Genomic DNA, 21,906 nt, shown 5'->3' on the forward strand with positions numbered 1-21,906 from the left:
AAGAAAGAAAGGAAGGAAGGAAGGAAGGAAGGAAGGAAGGAAGGAAGGAAGGAAAGAGAAAAGAAAAAGAAAGGAAAGGAAAGGAAAGGAAAGGAAAGAAAAGAAAAGAAAAGAAAAGAAAAGAAAAGAAAAGAAAAGAAAAGAAAAGAAAAAATAAAGAAAGAAATTCATCTGTGTACTTCTGTTGCTCTAGAACCATTGCTGGTACCACAAAATCTGTACTAGTCAGTGTTCTCTAGAGGGACAGAACTTATAGAATGAACACACACACACACACACACACACACACACACACACACACGATTTATTAGAAAGGATTGCAGGCTGTGGTCCAGCTTGTCCAACACTGGCCATCTACCAACAGAAGGTCCAAGAATCTAGTACTTAGTTAACTGTTCAGACCCCAGAGCTGGATGTCTCAGCTGGTGTTCAGTGTACATCAGAATCTTAAAGAAGTAGCGTCTAAAGCCAGGCAAGGAATGGACTTCCCAGCATAAGTTAGAGCAAGCAGGCAAAGAATATGAGAGCTTTCTTCTTCTCTGTATTTATTTAGGCTGCCAGCGGAATATGTGGCCCTGATGAAAGGTGGATCTTCCCATTTCAAAAGATCAGGATTAAAAGTGGGTCTACCCACTTAAATGATTTAATTAAGGGAAAAATTCTCTCACAGGTGTACGCAGACTCTTGGGTTTTAATTAATTGCAAATGTAGTCAGATTGACAACCAAGAATAGCCATCACAGTAAGTATGACAGAGAATTACACATGTGACCCCACAGGAAACATCACTGGTCTGCACATGGCATTGGTTCTTATAACAGACTTGCTTCCCAAAGCTATCTATCCCCCGATCATTGCCTGGCCATGTGCACATAGACATGCTGTAATATCTTCAGTTCTCAAAAGTCCAGCTTTCCTAATATTTTTGTTATTGTGTGGTAGAAGGTTGGAAATCACAGGATGTGGTTTTCATGATAAGGATTGGGAGTTGGTGGACTCATGTCCAGTCTGCCATCTATTTGAAACACACTAGTCCCTGGTAATCTCATAAGGAAAATTTGCCTCTAACTTTTAAGGCCAGAAAACCGCTTGAGTATCTGGTAAAAAAGGAGCACGACTCATGGCTTTTATATTTTCAGGTTAAGAATTGTGTCTGATCTGAAGTGTCCTTGCCCAGGTTCTCAATATAACCCCCCCCCCCCCCATCTTAATTATGAAGGGGGAAGTCCTAGCACCCTGAGTGCTTACTCTGTAAGAGCTTCATAAAGCCACGCCCACTCCCAGGAGGAACACTGTCGTCACTGCCTGAAGGGATGGAGCTTTGGAGAAGTGTTTGGCCTTGTGCAAGGTGATCCAAGTGAAGTTGGAGCTGAGACTTGAGCCTCCACACCTCTGGCAGCATAACCACTGTGCCAAAAGCTATGCAGCAGTGTAAAGGGGGCACATCCAGAACACTTGCCATTCAGGGTTTTGTGACAGGGCCATTAAACACAAAATCAGCTTAAGACCTGAGGCATCACCTTGAAGAGAGCTCCATCCATTTCCCTACACATTTCATTTTTCTTAAAAGCTAAATAATATTGTATTGCTTCAATGTGCTACACTTTCATTATCCATCCCTCAGTTGACACACATTTAGGCTGTTTCCACTTTCTGGCTGTTAGGGATAGAAGAGCCATCAGTAAGCTTGGCTGAACAAGTGTCGATGATGAAGGACACCCTTTGGGGATGTGCCCCAAAGGAGTGTGGTGGGATCCTATGGTAGATCTACTTCTAACTTTTTTTTGAGAAACTGCCACACTGATTTCCATAATAGCTGCATGAGTTTGCATATCCATTAGCAGTGACTACGTCCCATCAGTGACTACGCGTGCTCTTCTCCCACCTGCCAACAGTCAGCATTTGTTATTTTGTTGTTATTATTAAACCTCCCCATTCTAACTGGGGGAAGGCAAAGCCTTAAGTTTTGATTTATAGTTTTGGGGTGGCTAAGATCAACCACTCTCTCCATCCTGAGTATCTCAGCTACATGATGTTCTGGGCGAAGCACAGACAGGGCAAAAAGGATGCAAAAAGCCCACCATGATCTGAGGAACTGGCTCACGAGTTAGAATTCCTTTAAAGTTGTTAACAGAGATTGTCAACGGCCCAGCAGCGGTCATCTCTGATGCTTTGAATTTTTTTTTTTTTTTTATAAATCTACCATTTATAGTTCAGTGCTTGCAAGACCATCTGTCCTCCTTGAAATCAGAACAATCATAAAGATAGGCATTCAGAAGGAATTTCTTTGGACTGAGGGGTCTTTGCAGGAGGTCATTGTTCCAGGCTTCGCCGCTTTGTGTGGGGCTTGTGGCTGCACTGTGGACAGACTCGTGGTTTTGCTGAGCACTTCTGTTGCTTAGAGCACCAGGAGGAGCTTACAAAGGCTTTCCGTGAGCACAGAGGGGCCTCCCCCACACGCAGCTCCTGGGATCAAAGCGCTGCACACGTGACCTTCGGGGGCGGGTGCCACATTGTTCACATGAGAAGCTTCTCCTCAAAGGCTCCAGCCTGAGCAGAGCGTTTCAAAGTCAGGCTTTGATCCTTGCAGCCAGGGACCCATGTACAAGTTAGGACACAACAAAAGGGGGAGGAGAAAAGGAAGGGGAGAGAGGCGGAAAGAGGGGGAAGGAGAGGAGGGAGAATGTGTGTGTGAACTCGAAAGACATGAGGCTTTTCTTCTCAGGCCAGCATTGAAATAAGAAGCAAAATGGACATGATTTCCTACTTTGGCTCCAACACTGTGTGGGTTGGTGTGCCAACTCGGCCACTTGCTGGCTAAGTAATTCTGGGAACTTGGATCCTCCGTCTCCTTGTTGTTGAGATGGGAATAATGATATCTGTCCTACCAGGTTGTTCTGAAGAATAAGTGGGAAAACATATAAAGCCCAAATCCAGCACAGTGGGCACCCATTACACAAATTATACCGATGGCTATTATTATTTTGGATTTTCTACAGACCAATAAATCAACTCTCCTGATTAAACTTTAATAACATATTTGGGTGGTGGAGGCAGGAAGGTTGTGTGTTCAGGCCAGCTTACGCAGTATAGTAAGATCCTGAGTAAGATTTCATCTTGTAAAGAGCTTGCGTAGCTTATGTACAACCCTGGGCTCAAACCTCATGGGTGGGGGAGGGGGGAGGACAATGAGGCTTCACAGGAAAACACGGTCAGGTTATCTAATCCTAACTTTTTCTAGTTTACCTATCTAAAGCGTCTTATGGGGAAAAAATCATTACCCTAAAATGCATTACAGGTTTTCTACATCAAAAAACAAAAACAGGGATAGTGAGATGGCTCAGCGGGTAAGAGCTCCGACTGCTCTTCCAAAGGTCCCGAGTTCAAATCCCAGCAACCATATGGTGGCTCACAACCATCCATAACAAGATCTGATGCCCTCTTCTGGAGTGTCTGAAGTCAGCTACAGTGTACTTACATATAATATATAAATAAATCTTAAAAAAAAAAAAAAACAGAAACAAAACAAAAAACTGTCTCAAGCACCATTCAGTGCAACTGGACTTGCCTTTGCAGACTCACCTGCCTTCACAGATGTGGCGCCAGCGTCTACCCTGCAGCTGTGCTGACTTCAAGGCTCAGCCAGACAGCCTACTGTCACTCCGGGCTCCTGCAGAGACCATTTCCTCCACATTCCACCTCCTCCCACCACGAAGAACCAGACACACCTCCAACGGGACAAACAGATCAGCAAGAGACCTCTAACATCCGGAGATCTTTTAACACATTTTGTACCACATAAGTAGCATTGTGACCAATGTGTTCATGCCATATAGTTTCCTGTGTCATTTATACCCATGGTACTTTATACAATGAGCATCTTTTAAAATGTGTATGTGCTCACTATGTATGTGTGTGCATGCATGTGTATGTGTGCATGTATGTGCAAGTGTGTGTTCGTGTGTGTGCATGTATGTGCACATTTCATTTTATACTAGGCCCAATCACACATAAAGGAGCAACCAGGTTGCAGATCCTCATGTTTCACTCTCCTTACTGATGCCAGCTTTCTGTGTTTGATTTCACAGACTCTGGGGACAGCAAGAGTCATTTTCACTGGGGTGGCTTTAAGGGAATGAAAACCTACCCCCATACCAACTGTGGTGGCACACACCTTAAATCCCAGCACTTGGGAGGCAGAGGCCAGAGGATCTCTGTGAACTGGAGGCCAGCCTGGTCTACAGAAAGAGTTAGAGGGCAGCCAGGGCTACATAGGGAGTTCTGTCTCAAAAAAAAAAAAAAAAAAGAGAAAAGAAAGCCTACATTCAATATAACTCGTAAAATGACATCCATGAAATAGCTATCATATTGTGGTCTGGGAACTCTAACGACGTAGCTAATTGGAAAGAATTTTATTTAAAATATACTTTCTTCAAGACTTATTATTTTTAAAAACTAGTCTGATATTATTGTTAAATTCATTTTAAAAAAAAATAGCTCTAGTTGTTTCATGACAAACTAATTAATGGTGTGAGCTCAGTTTGTAATTCCACACATGGAATTAAGTAGAAACTTTGAATTAACTGGAAATCCAGGGAACCTGTTTCCAAGGAATGAGATCAGTGTGTGCTGCTGCATCCCTGAACGGCCACACATCCAAAGCACCATAAACACAGAGCACTATAATTACTCATAATCCAGGCTGTACATAAACAGCACAGAAGTATTAAATTACACCCCCCAATAGGCCCATTCCCTTTGAGGTTTTTATTTCATTCAGCGAAACCCAGTGCTTAACCTGCTTTGAAACCTCCACAAGGGTCAAGAAGTAATGACCACGTGGAAAGAAGGGAACAGCTGACGGCACCACCCAGCCTCCCACCATCGCAATTCTGCCGGCAGGAGACTGTCTCTGCACACTCACGCCCCTCCCTAGTTTAGGACCATGTCTTTACATTCATTCATTCATTCATTCATTTATTTATTTATTTATTTATTTATGTTTTTCGAGACCGGGTTTCTCTGTATAGCCCTGGCTGTCCTAGAACTCACTCTGTAGACCAGGCTGGCCTCGAACTCAGAAATCCACCCACCTCTGCCTCCTAAGTGCCGGGGGATTAAAGGCATGTGCCACCACTGCCCGGCGTCTTTTCCTTTATAGTGAAACATATTTCATATGACATCTTTAAAAACGTAAGCAATATACCTTTCTTCCTCTCTCTCAGGTCCCTAAAACCCCATCTCTGCGGCACGGGGAAACACTGGCAGTAAGTAGGGTTGGGGATGCCTCTCTAAGATACTTGTCTCTATGCATGGGCGGGTCCATAGCTCTTAGATGTTTTACTCTTGGCATGTTAGGGGAGTGTTCCATGAGCTTCAAGGAGTACCAGCTTTGTGGATGCAGTGGGATGTGCCTAGCCTGTGCTAGCGCAGAGGGAATTCACATTTGGCTAGCTGCCTATACAATGACCACTTCATAGTACATCCAGTGAAAGTGGCTTCGAGTCTTACTCCCTAGAACATTTATCAGAAAAGGGATAATTTCTCTAGAAAAATTCTAGTCCGCATCAGGCAGACAAAGGCGGGCGGGCACAGGCTGTGTTTAGATTTAGCTTTTCGACCAAAGTCCTCTGAGTTAGCAGTTCTCAACCTGTGGGGTCGTGACACCTCAGAACAAACTTCTATCTCCAAAAATATTTACATTATGATTCAGAGCAGTAGCACAATTGCAGTTATGAAGTAGCAACGAAAGTAATTTTATAGTTGGGGGTCAGCACAAGGTGAGGAAGGGTCGCAGCATTAGGAAGGGAGAGAACCACTGCTCTGGGTCAAGTGCTAGGTAGGCTCCTTTGAGTGATGCTCTTGACTGGCCGTGTCTACAGGAGCTCAGTGGTCTATGCAGGCTATCAGGTCTGTTTAATCCAAGCTTCTCCGGACTGTCTAGTCAGGCCCCGTCGTACCCTGTCCCGCTCCCGGGGGGCTCCTGTGCATCCTGGATGGTCTTACTAAGAATCTTGCTTGGTCAGTTTAACCAAGATCCCAGGGTCGTTCTCCATTCTCTGACCCCTGCCTTACTCCCTGACCACTCTGTATTCAGTACAAACCCCTCCTGCACACACTTGGATCAGTACGCACCCCTCCCCTGTGCTGCTCTTGTGGTTAAATCTAATTCCTCCTGAGGTCCTTCCTTTACTGCGGTAGCCCTACAGGAAATCTAGTTCAGCTCTCTGCTGTCTAGTTCTGCTTGTTCTTTGACATTTCTCAGGGGGGGAGGGTAGAAAAAGAGTTTGTAGGGTCAGTGAAGGGAAAGAAGAGGAAGAGGGTGAGCTCATTACCAGCCTGGACTTAGAACTGCATTTCTCTTCTTTCTTTCTTTCTTTCTTTCTTTCTTTCTTTCTTTCTTTCTTTCTTTCTTTCTTTCTTTCTTTCTTTTTTCTTTCTTCCTTTTTTTTTTTTAATAGAGATTCAATCATAAACATCAAGGGTCAAAATTTATATTTTGGTTTTAAAAATATACTACACCTTTTTTAAAAAACACAACAACAACAACAACATGTGACATTGTAAAAGCTTGAAGGAAAAACCTGGTACTTCCTGGGATCACCAAGCAGATTGCTTTATCAATAAACTTTCCAAGTGAGAAAATAAACACGTAGATGAACTAGCAACGCAGTGGGGAAGGGATCACGCTTGGGTTCCTCCTGTCCCTCTATGGGAAGCAAGCAGTCCTTAACACTGACTCTCCTCCGTTCTGGAGCCTGACACAGTCATGCAGGGAGATAGCTGGGAATGCTCGCCCAATAAACAATGAGTGAGCCAAATACTGTTCAAGGCAGTACTTCCTAAGGTTCCCTTCAGGGATTAACTTCTCAGGAGCCGAGGCTGGAAAAGGCTGCAGCCATGGTTCCCTAGTCATCCAGGAGGCTTCTTGGGTGTCGTGGGTTTGTGAAGGCAGGGCAGGGTGCCGGGTGGGATGAACCTAGACTTCCTTCCCAGGTTCTGGATCCAGCCCAGCTGCTTCCTTCCACCCCAGCTGGCAGCTCCCTGCCCAAGGTTCTCAAGCCACACTTGGTGGTTATCCAAAGCCGACAGTCCCTAAAGCCCCTTTTCTCTTTTCTGCCTTACAAAAACCAACACTAAGCAAAACACAGGCTGGTGCCACAGTCAGAGGAAAGAGAGTCCCCCAGACCACAGGGGGCCTCCTAGATCCTCTGAGACCAGGGGTGGCTCCCCAGGGCCTCTGGGACTAATAGCACTATTTATTTGTACAGCCAGTGAGTTATTTGCTTCGGTTCTTGGAACTTTTAAAAAGTTAAATGTTAAATTCCAAATTTAAGTGGGGGGAGAAGTTATTCGTGGAGAAAAAACAAGGGGCACAAAACTGGTAATATCGAGTTAGGTTTATATGGCTCGTGCTTGGAAATCAGCTTTTTAATTTCCTTTAATAAAATAACACCAAAGAGCTATAAGAATCTATACTTCGGGCCCTTCAAGAAAAATTACAGGAGGGGACTTACTGCTATCTGCTGAACGTGCTGGGCTCACTAGTACAACTAAAGAAAACAATGAATAACTGAAAAGGTAGAAATGAATCTTTTTGAAATATATAATCGAAAATTACATTAATTTTTGGTGACTTTTATTCACAGGGATGAGAACCATTTTCAAAAATTAGACATCCTCCAAAAACCCGAAGCTGGCCACTCTCCCTGCTGTAGGGAAAGTGGGTTATTTACAAGAGCTTTTTTTTTTTTTTTACATTAACGAAAGTCATCCCAATAATTGGTTAGAAAAGCTGACTTTGAAAACCATGCCAAGGGCTTGAAGCCTGCTGCAAGTGGTTCATGCGAAAACTAGTTTCCTGATTTACTGCTGTGAGGCGATCATGTTAAAAGCACGTTGTTGGCATTCATTCTCTGGGAGGAGGAGGGGCCAGGGCTGATGGAATTAGGCAGTAAGAATTAAAAACTCTAATGTGGTTATTTCATGCAAACAAAAGTTCCCCTCTACCCTGCATCTCACGAGAGTGGAAGGGATGCCGAAAGCAACCAGCACTCAGGGGTGCTCACAGCCCCAAGTGCCCGGTGGGGACCACCCGAGGGGCAGTGTGAACAGTCTTTGGGGATCTGACTCTGACATAGAAAAAAAAAATCACTCTATTCTCAACCATGTTAGAATTTTTCAAAAGAAAATAAGGGTATACATGTGTGTACATACATCTCAGCAGGCTGAAGTTCCCCAAACAGGCTCCAAATGCCTCAGTTATCTGTCCTATTCTTTCCCAAAATTCAGTTACAGGGACTGTTTATTAAAATTGCTGACTAAAGGCAACCAGAAGGAGCAGAGAGATTTAGGACTTGAAGGAGAGTGGGAACCAGAACGAATTAATGAAATGAAACTGCTCATCGTGGCGCCTGGAGCATCATGGGGTATGGGGAATGGATGGAGTTCGAGCCTGCAAGCTGGGGATTCTCATCTGTGAGGTGGGGGCAAAGACGAGAACATTTATTTTAGAACACGTTCCTCCATCAGAACTTCTGGATTTCTCAGTTCTACCTTGTAATTCCAAAGGGCTTCACTTAAATTGACAATGTTCAAATGAGATAAAATCAAATGCCAGTGGCAACTGGCCAAATGCATTTCAAATGTTCAGCAGCCACAGGGGCTAGTGGTTCCCAAAGTGGGTGACAGACGTACAGACCACTGTCACAGGCAGTCCAGTAGACAGTAATCTATTGGAGCAACATCAGAAGGAGAAAGGTCATAACTCCAGGTGACCACACTACTCCTGATCCTGGCATATGGTAGATTAGCCACAGTAGTGACAAATGGCTCAAGCCCTGGGTGATCATTGTCTATCCCTAAGATGGGAGCAATCACAGTCCTTAACTTAGGCCATTCTATTATTGAGTACCTAAAAGTCACATGATAATATCTGGCAAATTATTTTGGTCATATCATCTGCCACCACGACTGCAAGATATCTATTATAGAATAACAAATGTGAGCTAGAGAGGTGACTCAGTGACTAAGAACACTGGCTGAAGTTCCGGAGGGCCAAAGCTCAATTCCCAGCATCCACATGGCAGCTCACAGCCATCTGTAACTCCTATCCCTTGGGATCTATCACCTTCTTCTGAATTCCATGGTCACCAGGCACACTCGTGAGTCACAGACATACATGCTGGCAAAGCATAAAAATAAGTAAATATAAAACCACCAATATAAAAATAAGTAAACCAGATAAAAGAACAAAGTGTTTGTGAAAACTGGTCCATTTTGTCAAGAGATGTTCTTAAGGACACAACACCCCCTCAATTCTCCAGGTCCCACGAGGGGTTCAGATAGCTACATTACAGTGACTATCTGTAACTACGTTATAGTTATGGAAGGGTAGCGTGTCAAAGTGGCCAACATATTGCCAGAGCTTGGGTCTCTAAGCAGACTTCTTGTCTAATAACCAACAGAAGGTGAAAGGGGGCTGAGACCCACCGGCCCCATCCGATGGGTCCACCCAGGCACACAGTCTCCAGAAGCACTGTTCCAGTGGCTGCCAGCAAGCTTTAACTTCATATTAAAGATCGTGGAAACCTAACCAATAATAAGCCCAGATCCCTCGAGGAAAAACAGAGTTGAAAGACTTACAAAGGAAATGATAACTTGGAGTAATAAAACCACAGGTGGGAAATGAACCTACCCCTGCCTACCCACAGTTTCTCTAACTCTGGCTTGAAAAACACAGATGCATGCTTGCTGTGGGAAACACATTATGACCCTGGAGTATGACGATTCAGACGCCTCATCCTTGAAAATGGACGGCAGGAGATGTGGCTCAGCTTGCGGCATTCGCCTAGTATTGAGCTATGTTTAACATAGTGAAGTGAATGACCTAAAACAGTAAGGTTATCCAACAGCTCTTAGATCTAGGGAAAACAAACTTGACTTTACCCTTTAAATAAAATTTTAGGTTTTTATTGCAGAGCAAAAACTAAGATTAAAGACTTTATGAAATATATTACTTGTATAAAAATTTATTAATGTGTATACTGTTAGATGTTAGAATCTTTAAAAAAAAAAAATGCCCAAGGTGGATGAATTCATTCAACCCCTGGGCAAATGTACTGTACTAGGGCCTGGGTGGGCTGGATAGTAAGGCGACGGAACTGTACTGACAGGAATTGCCACTTTCAAGGGAACACCACAACCACAGGTCATGTGCTAACATGTCTAGGTGTTAACATATCTATGTAGCCCCATGCACACCAAGGCCCTGTGGGTGCAGCTCCCAGGGCATTGTGGGTATGGTATGGTTGGGTGGATGTTTCAATGCTTAGGGAAAGCTGCTATCTAGGTGCCTTAGTAACTTTTCTATTGCTGTGACAGAACACTATGACGAAGGCAACCTATAAAAGGCATTTATTTGGGTTTATAGTTTGAGGGCATCAGAATCTGGTGACAGCAGAGCAAGGTATCAGGGACAGGTGAGAGCTCACATCCTGGATCATCCACAAACAAGAGCAGGGAAAGCACTGGTCCCAGCACCAGTTTTTGGAAACCTCAAAAAGAGTTTATGTATTCCAGAATCCTATGAAAGATTCCAGTTCTCCCAGTGGGACAGTTTAAGGGAGAATGGCCCCATAGCCTCATATGTCTGAATACTTGATCCCCACTTGGTAGAACTGTTTGGGAAGGATAAGAAGGTGTGGACTTTTGGAGGAGGCATGAATTTGTTAAATGTCTGTTGAAGATTTTCAGGTCTGTGCTCATGAGATTTATTTTTCTGTGACTTTTCTGGTGTTTTGACTGATTTTGATATTAGGTACTGTTAACCTGACACTCACGGAGTGAGTTTGTGTTCTCCACGTCTGCATTACAGGACAGCCTGGGGAACACTGGTCTGCTGGCACCGGGAGAATGTCAATGATATACAGTTTGATTGATGGAGGTGTTGTTGTCAACAGTGACCTTGCTTGGTGCTCTGCAGGCCTCTAACACAGGCATGGAGAAGTCCCTACTCTCCTGGAAGTTTTGCTGCTGCTCACAGCTCAGTCAGCCTCCATTCTTCTGGGCTCTTGCTTCCTTTATCTTTCCTTTTCTTCCTTCCTTCCTTCCTTCCTTCCTTCCTTCCTTCCTTCCTTCCTTCCTTCCTTCCTTCCTCCCTCCCTCCCTCCCTCCATCCCTTCCTTCCTTCTCTTTGAGACTGGGAACTCACTGTGTAGTGCAGTGCACCTTGGGGTCCCAAGGGTTCAGTCTTTCAAGGGCTGGGATTACACCCCAGGGTCACCATTCCCACATTCTCTTTCAATTCTCTTTCAATTTAGAAGGACAACTTCACATCCACAAGATTCTGGGCTGGCAGGTTATTGTTTTTTTTTCTCTCTCTTAACCCTTTCCATTGCTCGCTCTGCTTTCTTCTTGTTCGCATGTTCGCTGAGGAGTCAGATCCACTCTCATCTCTGACTTAGTAGATAAAGAGCTTCTTTTCGCTTGACTTAAGACTCTCTCTGTCTCTGTCTCTGTCTCTGTCTCTGTCTCTGTCTCTCTCTCTCTCTCTCTCTCTCTCTCTCTCTCTCTCTCTCGGGGTTTTCGAGACAGGGTTTCTCTGTATAGCCCTGGCTGACCTAGAACTCACTTTGTAGACCAGGCTGGCCTCGAACTCAGAAAATCGCCTGCCTCTGCCTCTCGAGTGCTGGGATTAAAGGCGTGTGCCACCACGCCTGGCTGATTCTCTCCTTTTAATCTGCGCTTTGGTATCTGGTTGCAGAAGTGTCCATTGATACGTTTTTCCAGGTCCAGATCCTTTCCTTCATGGTACCTAGTCTACCAATGGCCCGGTAGAAGCATTCTTTTGTTTGCTTGTTTGTTTGTTCACTAAGCTCTTTCTAAGGATGTCCACTGCTTTCACTGCCCACCTATCCCAAACAATACCCATTTCATCCTATACAGCACACCAGCTACAGCTACTCATAAATTCTCTTTATGATACCGATTCCTCCGGCACATTTCTTTCCTATGTTTGCTCAGTCTCTTCAAACTGAACTTTTGCTTTTCAGTATGCTTTGGCCTGTGCTTTGTATTTTGTTGTTGTTACCAATCATCTGTGATAAACTGGGTAAAAGGGGTTATTCTATATAGTGCGGGAAAGCTGTAGGATCTGAGAAGCAGTCCCTAACCCTCTCACTATGTCTGTCTTTTTGTAAATCTGTGCCCTTGGGCTATGACCTTCAAAATACACACACACACACACACACACACACACACACACACCCCTCTGGCCCTTCACCCTCATCTCTCCCTCACTTCTTCTCCCCATCACTTCTGAGACAGGATAACTAGAGTGAAGTGGCTCTCTGGGTTCTAGTCACCCTGCAGTTTCTCCCAAGGACTGGTCTTCTCAAGAGGACACTACTCTGGCCCCTTTCTAAAGCTCACCTTGTTAGAAGAGAGGAATTCTCTTTGCTCTGCATCCTGGGAATCCCCTTGGTACCCTGGAGGTAAAATGGAGGGGCCACACTACACGGGGCTGCAGAGCTCTGCATTCTCCTACTTCTCCACAGGAAGGCTTTGGCAGTTTGTCAAGGACACTTCCAGCTTCCTGCCCCAGGGGGAGGTTGTGAGGTGGGTGTTGTGATTGTTGAATCTGCCTGACTCTCAAGGGTTCACTTCTCTTAGAGATCTCAGAGCAGCTGATCCTTGAGTTTGTTCAGCTGCAGAGATGCTGGTCTGTACAACCAGAGACTGGGGAATGATTTTTTTCCCCTCCATTTAAAAAGTTTACAGCTGTTTTGAAGCCTCATCTTCTGGTCTGATCCTCTAGATATTTGTTTTATATTTTCTACAGTCAAAAGACCAAGATAAGAAAACAAACTTTTATAAAAGGTTTTCTCATCTTGGAATCCACAAAGTTGCGCTCATCTTTCCCCAGTGTGAGGCAAACAGATCCCAGGGAGGAAAAGAGTTGCCTATTTCCCTCCTGGGTGCCTGAGTGCTTGAATTTCTTTGCTGTCCATGGGCAAGAGGACCTGCCATCTACCCAATATGGCAGACCCTATATCTGAAATAACCATTAGTAAAGTCAAGAGAGACCAAAATCTTTCTGATAAGATGTAGTAATTAGCTATCAGAGAGATGGAAGTCATTTCAATCCAGATGTCAAGTCAGGACTCCGAAAGCACAGCAACCAGCAAGGCCTCTGGTCTGGGACTTGGGGAATGCATAACTCTTTAGTTCCTGCTGTTTGTAGATCATTGATCAAGAACCCATGAGAGGTAGATGATAGGACTCAGATTTAAATAAGAGCATTCTGCAGGAGAGAAGGCTTTCCATTTAAAAGTTACTCTCCATAAAAACAAAAACCCATGGTTGCTTTTCTAACTGAAGGTTCTGGTGCCTCACTGAGAACAAAACATCACACCAGTTCCCCCACACACACACCCCACCTAGTCACATCTTCAAAGGATCAGAAGATAAAGCTGGGTGGTTAGCTTAGAAGAGGCCAAGAGGAGAAACTCTAAGATATGAGCAGCAGAAAGGAGGATTTCTTAATGAGCAAGACTTCAAATGTGCATGCTAAAGTGGTAAGATTGTAGCGCTGGCTTCCTTCCACACCACAGCCTGCCTTGTCACATCCCATCAGCAACTCTAATGTTAATTTTAATTTTAAGAAAAAGAAGGGGGGCTGGTGAGATGGCTCAGTGGGTAAGAGCACCTGACTGCTCTTCCAAAGGTCCAGAGTTCAAATCCCAGCAACCACATGGTGGCTCATAACCATCCATAACAAGATCTGACTCCCTCTTCTGGAGTGTCTGAAGACAGCTACAGTGTACTTACATATAATAAATAAATAAATCTCTAAAAAAATTAAAAAAAAAAATAGCTGAGCGATGGTGGCACACGCCTTTAATCCCAGCACTTGGGAGGCAGAGGCAGGCGGATTTCTGAGTTCGAGGCCAGCCTGGTCTACAAAGTGAGTTCCAGGACAGCCAGGGATACACAGAGAAACCCTGTCTCGAAAAACAAAAACAAAAACAAACAAACAAACAAAAGAGCACCAACTGCTTTTCCAAAGGTCGTGAGTTCAAATCCCAGCAACCACATGATGGCTCACAACCATCCACAGTAAGATTTGATGCCCTTTTCTGGGATGTCTGAAGACAGCTACAGTGTACTTACATATAATAAATAAATAAATCTTAAGAAAAAAAAAAAAAAAAGATAGTGGTTTTTTTCTTGTTAACCGCCCCAAAACAGTCTGTCATTGAAATACTAAGTTATATACATCGATGGTGTTTGTAAAATTCTGGTTGTTAGATCTACTTATCTCAGAAAAAAAAAAAAAAAAAGAAAGAAAGAAAGAAAGAAAAAAGAAAAGAAAAAAGAAAAAGAAAAGAAAAGAAAAAATTCTATTATATCTCAATAAAGTAGCATAATGAGCCAAGAATTCTGTCATGTTACCCAAAGTATTGCTAATGGTCAACTGGAAGAATACAATTTGGAACATGGAACAGAAGCACAAGCATGTTCTTGCTATGTACCTTGGACAACTCCATGCCAGGTCCGCATTGTTTGCAGAGGACGCAGTTTCCAGATCGATCCTTGAATTCTTGCTGCCTGCAGTCTCCAGTTTCGCCACTCACTTGACATGCCTGCAAAAAAGAAAAACCATTCCCTAAGTGTCATCTTCAGCTCTACTGCTCATGCTGTTTGCAAGAAAGAAATGGCATCTGCAGGGTTGCTCACATACACACCTCAGCCTGCCATCAACTTAATTTCCATCTAAGAAGACAGCCTGCTCTCTGAGTGAGTCCACACACTTGCATTCTTCTTGCCTCAGCCTCTGGAGCTGAGATTACAGGCGTGAATCACCCATAACTTGGGGCTATGATAGGAGTTCTTTCTCCATGTTCATAGGAAAGAGAAGCGATAACTTACCAAGTGGAGTAAGAGGAGAATGTCGGCGCAGAGCACCATCTTGTATACAGGTAGGAGCTTGAGTGCCATGGCTCTCACCAGACGCAGTTATTCCTGAAGGATGCAAGTCAAAGACAAGAGGGAGGACACCGTCAACATGCAAAGTCTTAGGGACCACTCCTTACTTAGTATATAGCGATGTGAACGCCACTCTCTCTACACGAGGCACTGAATGTTATTTATCTTTTAAAAGAACCACTTTTATTTTATTTTATTTATGTGTTTGGGGGTTTTGCCCCCATGGGCATCTCTGCACAGCATGCATGCATGCGTGATTGCATGCATGGTACCCACCAAAGCCAGAAGAGGGTGCTGGATCCCCTAAGGACTGGAGTTACAGACAGTTGTGAGCTGCCATGTGGGTGCTGGGAATGGAATTTGTGTCTTCTGGAAGATCAGTCAATGTTCTGAAAACTGCTGAGCCATGTCCCCACCTAAATGAACCACTTTCTAAAAAGATACCACAGGCCCAGAGAGATGCTTCAGTGTATAAAAGCACTTGCTACCAAGCCTGAAAGACCTGAGTTTCCAGGTCCCAAGAACTAACTTTTACAATGGTCCTCTGGCTGCCACAGTGAATGTGTATGTATGTGTGCAAAACACACACACACACACACACACACACACAAATAAAATAGATGGAATAAAATTTCATAAACTCTGCTTACCTATATGATACATGCAGAACTCCTCCTACTGGCCCTGAATTCCTGTCTTACACTAGCTTTCATTTTTTTACCCAAGCCTTTCCAGTGACCAATCTACTTCAACCAGAAGAGAATGGCAGCCACACAATGGCTTGCAACTTTCTGTTTGTAACTGTTTGACAGGGGCAAAAGAGTAACAACAGCAAGAAAATAACACTTCTAAGAGACAGTATGTCTCTAGCATGCTAATTCACTTACCCCAGAGACCGTCTAGGGCAGTGCTTTTCAACCTTGCTAATGCTGTAACCCTTTACTACATTTTCTCATGTTGTAACCTGTAACCACAAAACTATTTTTGTTGCTACTTCATGACTGTAATTTTGTTTTTGTTATGAATGTAAATCTCTATGTTTTCTAGTGGTCTCAGGTGACCCCTGTGAAAGTCATTCAACCCCCAAAGGCATCATGACCCACAGGTTGAGAACCACTGTTCTAGAAGGTGAATACTGTCATCCGTCTTCAGAGATAGGAAAGAGAGGATCAGAAGGGAACCTGGTCCAGGGCACTCTGCAGCTAGTGCCAGATGCAAGCCCAAATGGGGCAGTTCTAGGGCAAGGCGAGGCCCCCTATGAATGCAAACCCTGCACAGATCTGGGGATTGTCGCCTCTTCCCAGGAACAGATTTTAAATCTGAGGCTGGACTTGAGTGACTCCTCCCCAAAGCTGCACAACACAGAGTGAGGATGAATGATCAATATGAAGCTTTCATTTGAAACATCTAAATGTCACTTAAACAAGGGATATGATGAGACGCTGGGCATTTCAATAAAACATCACCCCAGCTTCTTGACATAGGCACAGTGACAGGACAGACATCACTGAGAGTACTCTGAATAAATATAGATTTGGGATGAATTCACACCTTTCTCCTTCTTGGTTATGTCTCTCCCCCAACATATCTCAGACTCATCCATGGACTTTCTTGCCTAGGCAGAAGGAAGAGGGACTAAGGAGATGAATTCCATCCCTGAAGTATACACAACAGGTTATCTCTTGACATGGTCTTAAGATGTAAAAAAAAAAAAAAAAAAAAAAAAAAAGTGTGATTGTCTCTAAGTTAATAAAGTGTAATTTAATAGCTGGGTCCGGTGGCACTCAACTTTAATCTCAGTATTTGGGAGGCAGAGGCAGGTATATCTTTATGAGTTTGAGACTAGCCTGGTTTAAATAGTGAGTTCAAAGATAACCAGAGCTACATAGTGATACCCTGTCTTGAAAATAAGAAAACAAAAAACAAAAAAACAGTGTGTAGTTTATATGGAATTACAAACTAACATGAGAAAGCAAGTACAGGCAGGGCACCCTTCCCATGAGATGCTCAGGGCCAGGATAGTTTGAGATTTCAGATGTCCTGTGATCCTGCAATATTGGTACATGCACCATGAGATAAGCTGTGTTGGGCCTGAGGACCAAGTCAACTCAAAATTCATTTGTTTCATGTACAACTTAAACTCATCACCTGAAGGTGACTTTACAGGGAGATGTTAATGACTGTGTGCATCAGAGAGTCTCCATTGGGCAGAATCCCCACTTGTAGCAGCTTGCTGGCATATAAAACAATTCAAATATCCAACCTGTAAAAAGCAAAGCACTTATACCAAATAAGAGGGAAAAAAAATGATGACCTGAGTCAGCGTAGGTCATAATCAACAGAAGACTCTCTCGGGACACTGTGAGAAGTGCTGGGAGCAGGGACAGAGGGCAGAGACCCAGGGATAGAGAGATGGCGCAGAAGGTGTTGTGTTTTGTTTTGTTGAGACTGGCTGGCAAGCAAGCTCCAGAGATCCTGTCTCTAGCACTTGGCACTAGGATGATCATGAGGTACACACAGTTGTGCCTGGCTTTTGATGTGGGTGTACTCACTGAGCCATCTCCCCAACCGTCCCATCAGGTTCCCCCCCCCCCAGGTGTTTGTTCTCTATTTATTTTGAGGAAGGTTGTGCTCACTTGCTCCAGGCTGGTCTTGAACTGGATTCCTCTGGTCTCAGTCTCCCAAACATTAGATTGCTGCTTCAAACTGAGCCCGGCGTGGGTTATACTTCAACCAACTATGACCAGGGAACCTGATCCTGCTGCAACAGAGAACAGGGCGGCTCAGCAGTGTGAATGAGAACAGGCCGCTCAGACTGTGGGGAGCCAGGGTTCCCGCAAGCCGGACATCCCAGGAGGACTAGGGAGTCCTCCGGCACAACGGCACAACGGTAGGCATCTCTGATACACAAGTGTTTCAGAACATAGGGACAGCTATAACGCATTAGCAAATGCTGTCTATCACGTCAAGAGTGTTGATTTTGTTTTTAATTTTGGGGGACTTTGTGCATGCAATGCATTTTGATTATATTTCTACCCTACCCCTTCTCCTAATGCCTCCTAGATTCACCCCCAATTTTCCACCTCTCCCAACTTTGTGTCTTTTTAAAAATAAAAATAATCTACTGAATCTAATTTGTGTTGTCCAGGTACTAATGGGTGAGGCCACCCACTGGATCATAGACCCAACCTTAAAGAAAAATGACTCTCTTCCCTCCAAAGTCATTAACTGTCAATAGCTTCTCAGTTAGGAGTCCTGGCCTATGTGGCCCTCCCCATGCTAGGATGTTGAATGGCTTGATCTCGCGCAAGTCGTGCTCAGGCTAGCACGCTGCTGTGAATTCATGAGTATCTATCTCAGTCCTGTTGTGTTCCCCTCCACCTCCCCTCCTCTTCACTGACCTCTGGTTCTTAGAACCATTCCACAGTTTTCCTTGATGGTCTCTGAGCCTTGTGGGAAGTGATATGATACAAATGTATCAGCGTGGCTGAAAATTCCATAGATAGTTATTCTCTGTACTCTGGCCAGAGAATTAACAATTTCTGTGTCAACTGCCATCTACTGTACAAAGAAACTTCTCCAGTTAGGTCCGAGAGTGGTACTGATCAATATATGTAGAGAGATGAATTTATAGGGCAGTTTGCTACTATGCTTGCTTTTAAATATGAATAGTAGCTACTATGTTTACTTAGAATATGAATAGTAACTAGCATGTTTACTTAGGATATGAATAGTAGCTACTATATCTACTTAGAATATGAGCAGTAGTACTTTTTAACCTCTGGGGCCTATGAGCTCACCGACCATGGGTTTGGATTCATATTTACAATACTAGGGATGCATTTCATATTGTGGAGCAGACCTTACGTATAAGTTTAATAGCTGTTGGTTACCTCCACAACATCCCCGCCACTATTATATCCCACCGTAGCTCATCATAGCGGTTGTTAATGGAGCACACTGGGCTCCCAGCTGGGTAAGAGAGTTGATGACTTTCTCCCCAGCAGTCAACATAGCCCCTTCCAGCACTGTGAAAGTCAACCAGGGGGGAAGGGAGTTTCCTGGTCAGGATTTACTCCATTTGCTCCCTGTAGTGTGACCAACGTATATGGCGTCGTCATCATCTGTGTCTTTAAAACAAGTTCTGGTGGGCAACTAAGAGTAATGGCAATAGCCAGTTTTGTCTGAGGGTTTCCAGGACATCCACAACCAGCAGTTCAATGGAAGTATCCTAAACCAGGCAGTGGGCTTCTTATTTGGCAACCTATGGTTCAAGGAGGTGCGTTATCCCCTTTTGTAGGCTAACTCCAATTAAACTTGTGTGTGTGTGTGTGTGTGTGGGTGTGTGTGTGTGTGTGTGTGTGTGAGAGAGAGAGAGAGAGAGAGAGAGAGAGAGAGAGAGAGAGAATAGAAAGCTTCCACATGACTTTTCAAGCATCTTTACCATTAGCCATCTCTCACTCAGCTCCTTCCTCCACCCCACCCTCACACCCCTCTCTCTACTTAAATGTGCAAGCATCCTCTCATTATCTCCTGTTACTCTTTATGGTATTTATGTCTTGCTATTCCCCTTTCTCATGTTATGGCTTTTGTTTGTCTTTCTGAGACAGGGATTCTCTGTGTCACAAGCCCTGGCTGTCCTGAAACTTGCTTTGTAGGCTGGCCTCGAACTCACAGAGATCCACCTGCGTCAGCCTCCTCAGTGCTGACATTAAAGGCGCGTAACACCACAGCCTGGCATGTTAGGACATTTTTATTGAGCATGAACTAACATTACATGGGACAATAGTCCTTGAGGAGTCATCACCTGCCAGACCACTGTGGGACACCCCAGTGACCCCACAGAAGCAGGGTCCTAGTGCTGCCCGTGGAGAGCAAAAACTGGTCTACTGTATGAGCTAAGCTCTCGCAAAGCCAATTCCTGTGTTTACAAAATGCATGCAAGTCTTTCCTTATTTTTAAAGTAGATAGTTCTCTCCATACAATGGGAGAGAAAGCCAAAGGTCAGAACTAGTAGAACTAAGGAATGACAAATCAAATTCCTGTCAGGTGACCCCACACAGGGTTTTTATACATTCTGCTATGTCACTGCAGACTTGAGTCTTGTGTGGCTGCATCAAATGACCAACTTCGTCAGAGAAAGGAGAATCGCATCAACAAAGCCCCTGATGAGTGTATCAGGAAACCCAAATTTAACTATTTTTCTACTTGTTCAACCTGGTGTGAGCAAAGAGTTATGAGGTGCCTTGGTTGAGGATGGTCCTAATGACATACATTTGGAAGTAGTTCACAGCTCAGCAGGCGCCATTTTCCTCTACATGCCTTTTATATCCTGGCCAAGGAGCCCGTTAGAAACCAACAATCTCACTGTGGAGTGTTCTGAGTGTGACCATGAATTTCCTGGAATAGAATGAGATTCCTTATGAAATTCTTTGGCATTTATTTAAAAGGTGTGGGTGGGGGATGAAATGAAATACCTAGTATCAATAATATTTAAAATAAAACAAAACCAAGGCTATTTGTGATATTGTTTTTTAAAACTCTAGCATTCAGGGTTGGGCTCAAAGACAGAGAAATATGCATTTATGTTTCGAGATTCTACGTATCTGGTATTAATTTATCAAGCCCCAGAAATGCAAATGACTATGCTTCTGTATCAATGGCCTGTAAGTCTGGGGATTTTGCAGTTTACCAAAAAGTCCACGGGGGAAATGCCTTCTAACCACCCTGCATCCACGTCTGCAGGACAGGTGCAGTGAAGCTACCCCTAGCTGGCACTTCAGAACGAGCATTCCTACCCTGCCATCTGCCTGCACCTACACCAAGCAAGCTGCTGGTATCAGAACTGGGCCAGAATGAGAAGGTACAGGAATCCAGAGTGCAGGGCTGGCACACAGCCCACCAGCCGCCCTGAAGAGGCTCTTGCACATAAGCTGCTCAGCCTGTTCATTTGCGTGAATGGGCACTAATACAGATGTGTCCCAGCCGGCCCAGCTTGGCAGGGACAGAAACACCAACAGGTGCTGTGCATGCACACCACTGGCACTTGCTGGAAATTAAAAAAAAACAAACAAACAAACAAACAAACAACAAACCTGTGCCACATGTACATGGGCAAAAGGGGCCTTAGTTAGACTCAGCAGCTCAGGAAAGCAATGCCCGAGAGATTTCCAAGTCAGCCAGGCTGGCCAGACCTCTAGAGCAGTCCCTAAATCGATGCCAGCCCAGGTTGGTTGTCAAAAGGTCTGACGCGGTGAATGTAGCCTGGGCACTTTGGTATGGTGTACCCTAACCTTCATCCATCATCCACAGTTGCTTGCTTCTCTCTCTTAGTCTCTAGCACTTTCTTTGGCCAAGGCATTGACCGGATTTTTTTTTTTAGATATTCATTCATTATGTGTATGAGTGTTTGCCTACACTCACGTCTGTGTACCATGTGTGTGCCGGGCGCCTTTGGAGATCAGAAGAGGGCGCCAGATCTCCTGTAGGAAAGTTACAAGCGGTTATAAAGGCTGCTATGTGGGTACAGATAATGTGAACTCAGATCCTCTGCAAGAGCAGCAGATACTCTTTACTGCCGAGGCATCTCTCTAGCCCCAATATTTGGATTTTAGAAAATAGTTTTCATTATTTTTTTAAAGATTTATTTATTTTATGTATATGGATACACTACAGCTATCTTCAGACACACCAGAAGAGGGCATTGGATTCCATTACAGATGGTTGTGAGCCACCATGTGGTTGCTGGGAATTGAACTCAGGACCTCTGGAAGAGCAGTCAATGTTCCTAACTGCTGAGCCATCTCTCTAGTCCATAGTTTTCAGTATTATGAAGGATTTCACTGAAACATTAGCCAACCTGTCAGCCCTGGGTCCATCATGTGGTGAGATGAACCAGAGCCAAGCATGGCTCGTCCTT

At 44.2% G+C, this 21,906-nt stretch overlaps 1 protein-coding gene across 4 annotated transcripts in view; it reads right to left on the reverse strand.

Annotated features, from left to right (window-relative positions):
* The window catches only part of Tnfrsf19 (TNF receptor superfamily member 19), an 85,820-nt gene that overhangs the window by 47,975 nt on the left and 15,939 nt on the right, over positions 1-21,906 (reverse strand). For 2 of the 4 annotated variants that reach the window (XM_029541811.1, XM_029541810.1), the window contains exons 2-4: positions 17,624-17,748; positions 14,931-15,023; positions 14,534-14,644 (exon numbers count right to left, since the gene is read on the reverse strand). In XM_029541811.1, the coding sequence (XP_029397671.1) occupies positions 14,534-14,644; positions 14,931-14,999 (180 nt within the window). In that variant the 5' untranslated portion in view covers positions 15,000-15,023; positions 17,624-17,748. The remainder of the gene's footprint in view (positions 1-14,533; positions 14,645-14,930; positions 15,024-17,623; positions 17,749-21,906) is intronic. The other 2 variants (XM_021202971.1, XM_021202972.1) reach the window with 1 other exon arrangement.

The sequence above is a fragment of the Mus pahari genome, chromosome 8, assembly GCF_900095145.1.
Source record: "Mus pahari chromosome 8, PAHARI_EIJ_v1.1, whole genome shotgun sequence".
NCBI lineage: Eukaryota > Metazoa > Chordata > Mammalia > Rodentia > Muridae > Mus > Mus pahari.